The sequence below is a fragment of the Rhopalosiphum padi genome, chromosome 2 (genome assembly GCF_020882245.1).
Source record: "Rhopalosiphum padi isolate XX-2018 chromosome 2, ASM2088224v1, whole genome shotgun sequence".
In the NCBI taxonomy this organism is placed as follows: domain Eukaryota; kingdom Metazoa; phylum Arthropoda; class Insecta; order Hemiptera; family Aphididae; genus Rhopalosiphum; species Rhopalosiphum padi.
In genome coordinates this window covers 91,703,942-91,717,872 of record NC_083598.1, presented here as the reverse complement: position 1 = coordinate 91,717,872, position 13,931 = coordinate 91,703,942, and the positions used below count along the sequence as shown (strand labels likewise).

The 13,931-nt window shown below is 22.0% G+C and overlaps 1 protein-coding gene across 45 annotated transcripts in view; it reads left to right on the top strand.

Annotated features, from left to right (window-relative positions):
* Positions 1-13,931, top strand: part of LOC132920679 (longitudinals lacking protein, isoforms A/B/D/L-like) — a 243,860-nt gene that overhangs the window by 71,719 nt on the left and 158,210 nt on the right. Inside the window, exon 5 of one of the 45 annotated variants that reach the window (XM_060983288.1) lies at positions 11,730-13,015. The exons of 40 other annotated variants lie outside the window; for them this stretch is intronic. In XM_060983288.1, coding sequence (XP_060839271.1) covers positions 11,730-11,947 — 218 coding nt within the window. In that variant the 3' untranslated portion in view covers positions 11,948-13,015. Of the gene's footprint in view, positions 1-406; positions 1,990-4,278; positions 4,524-5,123; positions 5,357-7,642; positions 9,508-11,729; positions 13,016-13,931 lie in introns of those variants that run through there. 4 more of the 45 variants (XM_060983254.1, XM_060983290.1, XM_060983276.1 and 1 more) reach the window with 4 other exon arrangements.

The window sequence follows — 13,931 nt, the reverse complement described above, 5'->3', positions numbered from 1 at the left end:
TGTGTTCAAGAAAGTATATATGCCCTACTCCAAATTGCAACAGATCTTATTCAAACAAGTCAAGTGTCAGGCAACATCTTCGATTTGAGTGTCAAAAGGAACCACAATTTTACTGCATTGTCTGTTTAAAACAGTTTTTTCGGAAAACTAGTCTTAAGTCTCATATGGGTATCATACATAAACTTTTAGATGTATGAAACTTAAGTAATGTTAATACTATATCCAGATCATAAGATGTGCAATAATAAATCATTTATAGAAAAAGTTGTCTTATTATAAATAATACTTGACGTGTACTAAAATAGTAGAGCAAAACCAATAGTAGTTATTATTTCGAGTTGTGTTATTAAACTCTATCATATTATGCAAAAAACTTACTTTGGTAACAGTTTTTGTTTTATTTCAGAAAGGAGACATCAATGTTTAACATGTGGCCGTATGTATACATACCACAGAGGGCTGGTGAGACATATGACATATGAATGTGGTGTTGATTCCAAGTTCCAGTGTTCCATGTGTGGACGACCTTTTAAACGAAAAGAAAATATGAAATCTCACATGATAAATATTCACAAGTTATCTTGTTAAAAATTTTTCATCACTACAATGATATTATTTATGATTTTTAAGGACATATTTTGGTATTTAATTATTTCATACCCATGGCTTTATAAAATATGATGCAGTGTGAATTTCCCATAATTTTTGTTGCAAAAAAAGAATTTTGTGAGCCAAAATTAAGACCTATTATATCTTATTAATAACAAGTATAGATTCCACGAAAATAAAATGATGAATATTATAATACCTACTATAATTAGGGTGTTTCGTGTATAATTTTTAATCTAGTCAATTTACCACCAATAAATTTACTTTTATACAATATTGATTTTCATTAAATACAAATTTTTGTTTAAAATATTTACCAACATTTTTAAACAATTTATAAACATTGTAAAAGTATATAATAAAGAGTAAAATAAAAATATGATATAAATAAACAATTTTTTATAGGGTCCTGAATTCAATGGGTAAATAAATAGTATTGATTTTTTTCTGTGATAAAAACTTAAATAATGGTTTTTTTTTTAAATTAGATAAATATTTTTTATCCATCATATTTAGGCAATAAACTATAAGTTTCTACCATTTAAATGTTAAAAAAAAGATCCAATGTTTTAATATATTTATAGTTAAATGCTATATTGTGCACTAATGTATACAGTTTTTTGTGATAAATCAAAAATTGTTTTAAATTGTTACTAACGATTGGTAACTGGCTGAGGTATATGAATCATTATAATTTATAATTGAATACTGAGTAGAAAGGTAAATTTTAATACTTTTTTGAGTATCTAAAAGAAAAAAAATATTGTTAATTTCCCAATATTAATGTTTTATATAGTTCATATTATATTTATATAGAGTTTATATATTTTGTATTATTTTTATATGTTATAACTGATTTTTTATATTAAATAATATACGCATACGTTGTCTTCATTTTAAAAATGTACAACATAACTAATTTGCATTCAGTAGAACAAATGATATGTTGTTATCTTTAATATTAGAGTGAATTGACCTATGATCATACTTAAAAGTAAGACCATTATCTATTATCTGTTACCAATATATTTATGATATTTTAATTTTAAGCAAGTTATGAACTTGTAAAATATTAAAATATAAAAATTCTCATAACTCCTTTAAAAATAAAATTACTAATAAGAGATAACTAACAATATTCTTATCTTTAAGTTTGATCATAGAACAAATTATTCTAATATTAAAGCTGTCAACACAAAATCAGTTCTACTAAATACAAATTTGCTATGTTATAAGTTTATAAGACTGACATGACATATGCAGATATGGTATCCTCTTAATAATAGGAAGTATACTGGGAATTTAGTAACTGGTTATGATTTGAAAAAAGTGTTTACATTTAATAAGAAAATAATAAATAAAACTATTGCATGTTATAAATTAAGGAAACAATTTTTTGAAGTGGGCCAAATAAATTTTTCTCTGCAAGTCACTCTTACATGTTTATGTTACTATACATAAACTTCAACAAGTTCTAACATTATGTTCACAAATACTGTATAATGATATAATATTAAAATAAAAATCAATTTAAATTTAATCATTTTTAATTATCATAATCTAGTTCTTAATATTTTTAAAGTTTAACGTTTGATAAAAACATAAATAAGTAAGTGCTAGATAAAATTGTACACAAAATTAATATTTGTTTTAGAAATCCACTTCCTATAATGTGTATTTTTGTCCCAGCCATCTAGGACATAATATCCACTTAAATATATATTAATCATGCAATACTTATATACTAAATCATTATTAAAATATAATGGTTTAATACAACTCTGATTTATAATTTTAATTTTGTAAAATAAAAGGTGACGAGAAAGGAAATATAAAAATTGTGTAAAATATCTTAAAATAATTTAAAGGTTATTACTATATTATTCTAATCAATATTATTAGAGATACAATGATAAAAATATTTTGTTTAAATTTAAATAGTTATCAAATATATAAAATATAAGTAGGTATACCCTCATTTGAAAAAATAAAAAATCTTCTTATGTGTACTTATTAAATTATATTCCTTTACTCAAGTTGTATAAAAAGAGAATTAAATTTTATTATTAACTTGAAAAACACTGTTCTAAATTTTACTTTGTCACTTAAAGTGTATGTCAAAATGCCATCTAAATCGACACTACCTATATTTGATTATTACACATTTAAATAATATTACTATTGTCTATGTTTTACAAGAATTATTTAATTTTTTAATATTATAAATTAATTGTTTTTAATTAATTTATATTTATCAAGCAATATTAACCGACATTAAATTATGTTTCTTAAATGATTATTGTATTTTTTCACAAAAATAATAATAATTTATTTTATTTCACAAATTAAATTTATTATGTTATATTATATTATTAACAGGTCACAGTTTTAAATCAATGAGAGTAGAACTAACATTTTGTATTTAAAAAGTAATAAAATATGGATTAAAAATACAATGATCAAATAAAATAGTATTCAACTGAATGAATGTTGAATTAAAATTCTTGTGAATAATATTTTAACAAAATAATGTATACACGATAAAAATATAATATTGACATACTGATTGTGGTGTGAAAATAGACCTTTTTTTTAATAGACACGTTAATTTTTGGTGAAAATAAAATTTATTTATATGGAAAGATACAATATTATATGGCATTTAAGACATTTATTCGTGGAAGATAATATCTCTCATATGATGATCATCTTCACGGCAATCATTTTGAAGTTTATTTCTGAAGTTAGCATCCACTTGGTTTGTTTACTCCTCTAACTTGAAATGAATTAAACCATTTCAAAATAGTTTTAAAGTTGGAATATTTTTATAGTCTTATGTTGCTCAATATTAAAATTTTAAAATTGCCGTTGTGTATTTATTATAGAATTATTAGTTGTACCTAAGTATTGTAAGCAAAAAACCCTACAACGTTCACATAGGTGGTTACTAATAACTGAAATGTTCTAGACTCTAGAGATTTAATTAATACCTCCATAATTTTTCTATTATTTCTAAAAAAAGATAAATATGACATGTACAAAACAGGTCTTATCTAACATCGCACTCTGTAGTATTATATGGTCAGATCAAAAAAATTTTAATTTTAAAATTCTTTTGTTATAATAATAACAAGACAAACATCTAAATAGTTTCTCTTTGCCATAATCGATGTAGTATAGTGATATAATGTTTTAAGTTTGATCATATTAGCATATTCTTAAAATTTATCTGAATGAATTGGAAGATTAATTTATACAACGGGTTATTTTAATTTTTTCAAGGTTATAATTCATTTTTAATTTAAATCCAAAAATGAATTCTCAAGTTAAATATTTGTAAAATTTCCATTTAATACATCATTATTTATAAAAAATCTAACTATTATCATTAAGTTCACAAATGTGTAATCATAATAGTTTAATTTATTTTATTATGATATGAATTTCATTTTTCAACAATGATATTAAACAATATTTAAAAAAAAAAAACTTTAATATTATGATTGTCATCATTTTGTTTTACCACTTGTATATTTTTATTTTTTTTTTTGGTGGCGGAGCAGGTACAAGTTTACTTTACCTATATTTATATAATTTATATAAGTAAATGCCTGTATTTTTCATTATTATTATGTTACAGTTTCTACTAATTTAATTATTATTTTTCAGAGGCCAAATTTGCGGTCATGAGTCATGATGGGTTTTTTAAATGCCCTCGAGATAACTGTGGTAAGAGATATAAATACAAACCTGGATTATACAGACATTTAAGATACGAGTGTCAGAAAACTAGACAGTTTTTTTGTTACATATGTTTAAAGAGATTTTATCAAAAGGTACATTTACAGTCACATATGGTTGCGAGACATCTCAGTTCAGATTTTAGTATTACACTGTAATCATTTATAATTTTATTATTGTTAAAAAGCTTATACCAAAATTATTATTATATTATTTGTTGATCATTTTTAATTATTTATTGGGATATGTTTGGGTTATTGTGTTGGATATATAATTAAAATGTTTTTTAAATTTTTTTATTTATCCTTATACCTATTTTTTTTTTACTTTTGAAATGTTTAATTATAATGTTATTTATTAATTATTTATTTATTACATAAAATGTTCATGTAATTTTTATAATAAGAGGCACAATATAATATAATTTTTACTTATTTATTTATTTATTTATACTTATTTATTATTTATATAGCCATCTTATGATTTTTTGATTACTGTATTTTTGTTTTGTAATTTTTATGTTATTAATTTTATATGTACTTTCATGGAACTGATTATTTTACATCAATGATTATACATTTTAATTAATTTCAGTTTAAATTATTACCTATGGTACTTACATAAGAAACACTATACGTAATATTGGTTGAATTATACTGTGTGAATTTATTTATTAGTATTGTGATGTTTTGGATGTATGTAGGTAGTTATCGGTAATGAAAAACATTTAGAGTTCTTTGTGTTTTTTTGTGACTTGTAGTTTTTGTTTTCAGCTAGTTGTCTTCATAAACCATATTTTTGCACAATTTGCGGCAAGCAGTATAAACATTTGGCAAGTTTGCGATCACATGTAAAATTTGAGTGCGGAAAAGAACCTCAATTCTCTTGTGCCATGTGTTCAAGAAAATTTTCAATCAAGAGTAATTGCAGGCGCCATGAAGTGCTTGTTCATAACTTTAGCCTTTCTTTAAATTCGACTGATTATAAGTAATTAAAAAAATATAAAAATTATTGGATACAAAACAAAACTATATAAATTAAATCAATATTACTTTCAATTTATATATTTTTTAAATATAATATATGTATAAAAATGCAATGTTAAATTTCAAATTTGTTGTGAAATATTGGATTGGTTGTCAGGAAATATTTTAAAAAGGACTATTTAATTATCATATTATTATTTATGGTTGATCTAAATAATTTTTTGATAAAATATTAAGATTTCCTAAGAAAGTTAAAATTGTTTGTTATTTTTAATAATTAAAAGTACAGTAAACACCACTTATATTATAAGACTCACTTTGGGACCAGCACAAAGTGAGTCTTATAACTGAATGAATCTTATAAGCAAAGTAGGAAAAAAAAAATTTTAATTACATATTTATGAATTTCATTTTACTACATATTTTGCTTTAATTTTGATCTACTTTAATATATATTACATATCTATTACTTACGATAATTGCGAAAAATGTGAAATGCTATAAAATTTGTTGTACATACATACATTATAAAGCATGAATCAAAACCAGAAATAACCCAAAAAAATATGTGACTTTTGAAAACTAATTTATTTATAAATTTTAACCATAAGTATTTATTTTTTACCATTTTTTTTTAAGAAATTTGAGTCTTATAACCAAATTTTTTATAATATATTTGGATATGTCCGGACCGTTCCAGATAATTTTGAGTCTAATAAGCGATTGAACCTTATATCCGTAAGTCTTATAAGCGGTGTCCAATGTATAAAATATTGGTACTCTGTAAAATGTATTTTCGATGAAAATAATTTTCTGTCTAAAAATGTAATTTTAAATACAATATACTTATATTAATTTTATTTTAAATATTTTGTAAGTTACATTGCTGTCTTCACAGTAATTTATGTATTAAACTTACTTAGTATGTTTTAATGTTTATTTAAAATTTTAATATTAAATTAAATATATTATTATTTTTTAAACCATTCCACATAAATACTCATTAAGAAAAATTATTGATTGACGAAAGGTAGACATTATATTCCTTATTATTTAAAAAATACTTTCCTAAAGACAGGTACAAAAATTATTATTATATATGCAAAAAATATGTAGTAAATAATATACTGAACTAATAGAAAAAAATTTCATTATTATATTTTGGTATTTTCATGATCAATACCAACAGTAGTAAAATTAATGTGTATAATATATTAAAAATATTGCTTGTATAAAATGTTGTTATAGACAAATTATTTATATGGTACAAATAATTAAATGTTATATTTTATTGAGTATTGAGTAAAAAGTATTTCTAGACCCTAGCAAGAATATCTTAATTTAAAATCCAGTATAATGTGTATAACAAATTGTAATTACCAGTATTTTTTTAGAACCAAGAGCTCTATGAATACTAATCGTTTTCTATTCCTTCTTTTCTCAAACCAAACAAACTAAGTACCTAAATCTTATTATTATTATTTAAAAAAATATACTTTACAATCAATAAATGTAATTTGATTAATGTCTGTAATTTTGTTAAATAATATACTTGTTTAAATAAATATATTGCAGGGTATTTTTTAAATTTTATTTATAGTTGGTCTTAATTTCATTTTTCAAGACTATAGGTACTATATACATCTATAATATTACAACTATAAATTTTTATATTCTAATGTACTTTTTAAATTCAAATATCTACATAGCATGTAAATATATGGTACAAAGATTTTATTATTTTGTAAAATTATAGAATATATACTTTTATACTAAATAATATTTAAATGTTATCCAATTATATACATTTTCAAATCAGGAATAATAATAATAGTGTAATGTTAGATTATAAAAGATTGAATGGTTATATAAAACGAAGATATGAAAATTAAAGACTTTTTTTATTTAAATTAATGATATATTTGTCATATAATAATTATTTTTATGAATTTTGGAAAATTATTATGAATAAGTTTATTTGAGATGCTTATTGAATTTGTCAAACTATGCTATTAATTGTTAATATATATTCTGTACCTCAAAAGACTTATTTTCTACCTATATGATAAAGTTATGTACAGACATATTCGGCCCCTTTGGGATTTGTTTTATTCACTGAGACTCTTTGACCGTTAGCTTCAACAGTGCCATGCTTGTAACTAACATCAATAACAAACCAATTTGTTCTGCGGTTTAACAAAATATAAATTTTTTAATAATAACAGGTGCTTGAGTACCGTCCATGTAATTTTTTTTTTCTTGATTGCTCACATCATAGGTGTCCCTTTTTGTTATCGTGTTTTCAGGTAGTCTCCGATGGCGAATGGTTAACAAACAGTTGAAAGAGACAGGCTCTGATGGGCGAATCACATGTCCAAAAAATTGTGGTAGCCACTATAAAAGTAAAAGTGGTTTATACAATCATCTCAAATATGAGTGCGGTATCGATCCACAGTTCAAGTGCAATTATTGTGGAAAAAGCTTTGCTCGTCATAGTAATATGCGAAGACACATGCTTGTCCACTTGCCGGGGTCTGTGAAAAAGGAGACTGAAGATGATAATTGCAATCCTTTATGGTTTTACAATACTGATTCCCAATAATCCTAATTCTAACAAATTACTTTAAGTTTTGTTACTATTTAGAAGTTCTGAAATATGCATTTATACATATACCAAAAATACTAAAATAAACTAACAAAAAAGTAATTTTTAAAACAAAATAAATAATACATTTTTATTTTTTGAGAAACTCCCAAATTATTAATTAATTTAATAATTATTGTTCGCTAAACCAACTAAATTGAAATTAATATTAAAAATGTTGAGAATAAAAATGGATATAAATTGATATTAACTATATTTCATTGACAATACATTTAATAAATGTATTAATAAAAAAATTGTCTTAATACAATATGGATTGGAAATGTGAAAAATTGTGTTTTTATTAATTATGTTAAAAATATATATTATATACTTCTTAGCATTCAGTAATATATACCAGAAAAATATGCATATATAAAAAATTAAAACCATCAAAAATTGTTTTTGAATTTAGTAAAAATGCATAAACAATAATTTGTATTATATAATAATTTTTTTTATCTTAAATAACTATACACAAAGTTAATTGTATACCCTAATGAAGGCTTTTTAAAACAATTTTAATTTCCATTTCGAATTTCAATTTCTGTTATTATTATCTACTTTTGATGTATGTTAATTTATAAAACTTAGATATTACATTTTAGAGCAATTTATTAATATTTAATTATTACTTTCCATTATTTTATTAAAATAATATGTGGGGGTTGTGTACAGTAATAGATATTGAATTCATTTTTTTTGAATTGCTCTATTACAGATTTTATTTGTGTACATATTAAACTATTTAATTTTTCATTTACTTGTCTACTGGAATTTTATGGTATATTTTTTTGTTGTTATTATTTTTCGAGTCATTTAAAAAATTAGAACATTAAAATAAAAATATTTTATTGTTATTGTTTTTATTATTAATGTTATTATTATTATTACTATTATTATTATTATTATGATTATTGTTAATGTCCAGTTGAAATATTTTATTAATTTGTTAAATCAGTATGTTATTATTGTTTCACCTAATTGATTGTTATATTTGTTAATTTTTAAACTAATGTTATACGAAGTAACTCAATAATAATTATGTACTATTATAACTATTTAAAATACTTTTAATAACAATTTTGGCAATTTATCATCAATATTTATAAAAGTCTTTTCTTTCTTTTTTTATGAAAGTGTCTTTACATTTTTATATTAAAAACTAATCAAGCATATTTATACACAAGAATGATAATTAATAAGTAAGAATAGATAACTTTTATATATTTATTTTCTGTAACTCTGTTTTAAAACGTTAGTTAAATTGAGTGGAAATATTTATAGATTGTTAAAAGTTTTAAATATATTTCAATATGAAAATTAAATTCATAGCATAATGACTGAATGAAAACTAATAACCAAAATTAAATTATTTTTAAAATATGCTTTTTTGGCTTAAGTTCACAAATAATACGAAAACAACAATTGTATTCTGAGAGTATAAAGATAAGTCATCCTATTATGTTACTTATTGGCTATAAGAAATATTTAACTAATATAAACATTTTGGGAAGCTTCTTCTTATTGAGTCTGTTATAGTTTTATAATTCCCTTTCTTATCCAATAAGCAGTAATTTCTTTCTTATTTTTACATTTAACCAGTAATAGTTGTAGGTAAAAAGGTGGTGGTCTATGTCTTGTTTTGGAGAGCAAATCTTTTTGTGTGGTATAATACAGTTTATAATAAGTATTTTACGAGTACATGCATTCCATATTGATAATAATTTTTGAGAAGGATGTTAAACTTAAGCATAAGTAGGTATATTAGACGTAAAGTTAAGCTCGTTGAAATAATTTATGTTATACACAGACCCAACGCAAACAAAACCAAAATAGTGGCAGAATTTCTTAATAGGTTTTTATGTTAACCAACCAAATACTTTTTAAATTTTTAACAGAGTTATGGAAATGGTTAGATTAGATATTATTCAGGTTGAGGAGTTTAACTCAATTATCATAAATATGTCAAATATGAACTATAAAATTATAACTATATTTATAAATGTGTGTAACTAACTATTTTTAGTTATTTGTAATTTGTATAACATAGGTAGGCCAATGTATTGTGTGTGTGTGTGTGTGTGTGTGTATTATTGGAACAGTGTAAATTGATTGATAAGATACTCTAAAGGAAGAGTTTCAATCTGATAATTAATGATGATGGTCCAGTGGCTTATTTTGTATGTAATTGATTATGGGCCTGGTAAAATATAAGTTAATCGAAAAAAATTGAAGAACAAAGAGAAACTTTCTACATAATAATAGGGTTGGATAATCAATTTGATTTGACCATATAAGTGATTACAACAGGACTTCACATTAAAATTAAGTGCTAAGGCAAAAGGAGAATAATCATAAGGTGGGTAAGTCATAAAGTTATAAGTCATATGGTATTAGGTTTAGTTAATAGAGTATAAGCCTATATAAGGTACTTAAAAAAATTTCATTTGTTAATATTTCTTCAACAATTTTGGGGGTTTTTCTTTAGTTTTTTTTGTGCTCAGTATTCTAAAAAAACTTAATAAAAAAAATTAGAGGAACTCATGTCAACTAATGAAATAGAAATCATTTTAGATTTAGTATTTATTAAAAAATTATATTTTTGATATGTTTATCCATAATTAGGGTATACCATGAAATATAAATTGAAATATTGGCATAATAATCATATTATTAAAATAATTTAATATTATTATTACCATATAGTAATTTGAAGATAAAATATTTTAGTTATTGTACAGTAGAGTTTTAATTTTATAATTTTTTAGTATAAACATTTTGTAGTTAAAATTACATTTTGTTTTAATATAAAATTGTATTATTTATAAATATATAAATATTTTGAGATTAACAACTATGTAATGTTTTGTAGTTTATTTTATTGATGGTACCTCCTTTAAATTATGTTATATTTTTCAGGTGCTACGTTTTTCTCATGTACAAAAAGTAATTGTAATAAAGTGTACAAATCAAGAAATGCACTGTACACTCATCAGAAATATGAATGTGGAGTAAAACCAATGTTTAGGTGTACTTTATGTATGAAATCATTTAAACAACCAGGAAGTTACAAATGTCATATGATATCTAAACATAAGAAACTTGTTTAAAATAATATAATGTATTAACTAATAACTAATATCTCAACTAATCATATATTAATAACATAACATTTGAAAAAAATATGTTTGTATGTATTTATATTCTAAATTATAATATTACTTAAATGAGAAAATTCTTTCATTTTTATTTAAATATTATATAAACTATAATATAGTTCTTTTTTATATTTTTATAATATAATTAATTATTATTTGCATTATGCATTATTTCATAGTATTTAAAACACAATTGTAAGTCTAACTTTATATTAATAAAGGGATATATCTACAATGTATTGATTAAGTTCATAATAATTATATCCATAAATTGATGTATTTTATATTTTTATCTTTTTATTATAATATTTCTTTTAGTAAAAGTTAAATAACCATATTAATATATTGTAAACAATGCCAAATTGATCTATTTTTAATTATTAGTATAAATTTATTTTAGATACTTGTAGTATACTACAATTAAAGTATTATTTTTTAGTTTTATTATATTAATCTACTGATTTCTTGAAATACACTAATTTAATATTTTTTAATCAATTGCTTTTGCTTACTGATGTGATCATATACAAAGAAAAAAATTAAATAAAAGTATGAAATAATATGATTATTTTTCTGGTTTTTATATAGATAAAATACAAATTATGACTAAAGCAAATATTCATCGGTGTCCGAATGAAAAGTGTGGCCGAAAATTTAAAATGCAGCGATCGTTGGGTGCTCATCTTAAGTATGAGTGTGGACTTGAACCTCAATTTCATTGTGTTGTGTGTAATAAGAGGTTTAAGCAACAGTTTACTTACAAGACTCATATGATTAATGTACATCAAAAAACCATATTAAATTAACTACAATTTATTTTTAATTTACGTTTTTGACAACGTATATTTTACTTTAATTTTTTTTTGTACTTTAATACAAATAATTGTTTATTTGCAGTAATTTTATCTGTGTGATACCTATACATAGAGTATATATATTAGTTTAGACTTGTACTAAATTGTTTAGTACTTATAATGACTTTGATGAACTATGAAAGTATCACAATTTGAACTACTTGTAGTTAATGGATAATTATTGTATGAATAAACAATGACTTTAAATTTTTAATCATTAGTAATTTGTGTAATTATAAAATTTTACTGATGTGTTCATCATAAACCTTAAAAAAACATGCTCAATGTAAAATGTTGTTGCTCTTTAATTAAAATTATAATTTAGCTACTTTTTAAGTAGATTTTAAAATTGTTGTTTATATAATATTATGTGTTTTTATGCACTCTTTATGGAATCAGAATTTTTCTAAAATGTTTAATTTTTTGAAATATTTAAAATATTATAAAAGAAATGTTTGTATTGTGGCGCTATTGTGACTACAGGTGTGTGTTTAAAAAAAAAAAAACTTAGTATCTTTAATATTTAAAAAAATATTTAAATTCTGATACTTATATCATTTTTAGCATAAAAAATCTCATATTTATACAAAAATTAAATATGAACAATACAATTTTTAGGTTTATGATTGAAGTAAAGATGATTCTACATGTAACATATTCTGAATATCGTAATATCTTCTTAAATAATATATATTTTTTTTTTTGGATTTTGATCAAATTTTTTTTGATAGTTTTGACTAAAATAATAATTTTAAGAAATTTGCTTTGCTCCTATTAATAAATTATCATTTAACTAAACATCTAAATTAGTCAAGTAACATTTAAAATGTATTTATCTTTAAATCAAAAACAAATAGTAAACAAACAAAATAACTGTATTTTTTTTGTACCTATTTTATTTTTAGTGTTTATATGTAGTGTTGAAAATTTCATGAAGTATAAAATTGTGAAATATTTAAATTTTATTCACTAATTTTTTTTTTTTTTTTTGTTTAAATAAACTTGAATTTACATTTGTCATTAGTGATTGCTATTTTTATTATTAGTATTATTATTAATTTTTATATTGACAAAAAATATACAAAATTGTTTAATTTATTTCAATATCATACTGAAAAATAGAATACTAATATTTCAATAGTATTATAAACTTATATACTTAAACATAATAATACTTTAATCTGGCAATATGTCAACCATAGCACTCAATGTATCAATATTGTTAATATTTGTATTAAAAAATTCAGTATTATTTTTTTTTGAAAAAATGTTAGACTTAATATTAGGTCACATTGCATTTTTACTTCTGCCACACATTATATGTATACATATCAAAACTTATGTAGCTATTTGAATACAAAATTAATACCTAATCTAAATATTGAATATTGGCTATTTTAGATTTTTAAGTAATTTAAAAATAAAAAATTAGCATAATATCAGGTTTAATCTGGCGGTCTTTAAAATATATTTTAAAACAAAAATTAACTTATTTTATATCATAAGATTATAGGTTTATATTTATACATTATAAGTAGGGCCGACGCTACCTTTTGCGAGGCTCTGAGCAAAACTTATTTAACCAATAACCATAGTCGCCTGTAACCTATAAGACATAGGTGTAATTAAAAGCGCGAGGCCCTGGACAAATGCTCGCTTTGCCTCCCTATGAAAAATTAAATGGCAATAATAAACTACCCAATTTTATGATGCTAAATGGTGGTTAAAATGTTCTTTCAAGAAACATTTATAAATACAAATAAGAAAACAATTTTTCACATTGGTCTTTCAACTGCATGAGTATTATTATTTTTTTTTTATGAATATAAATACTAGTTGATATTATAAATTTACAAAAAGTACGCTGACTTCCTGACTAGCTCCTAGTAATTAATTTTTTCAGTTCTTCCCCTGTGCCTTTATTTTAATTAATTTC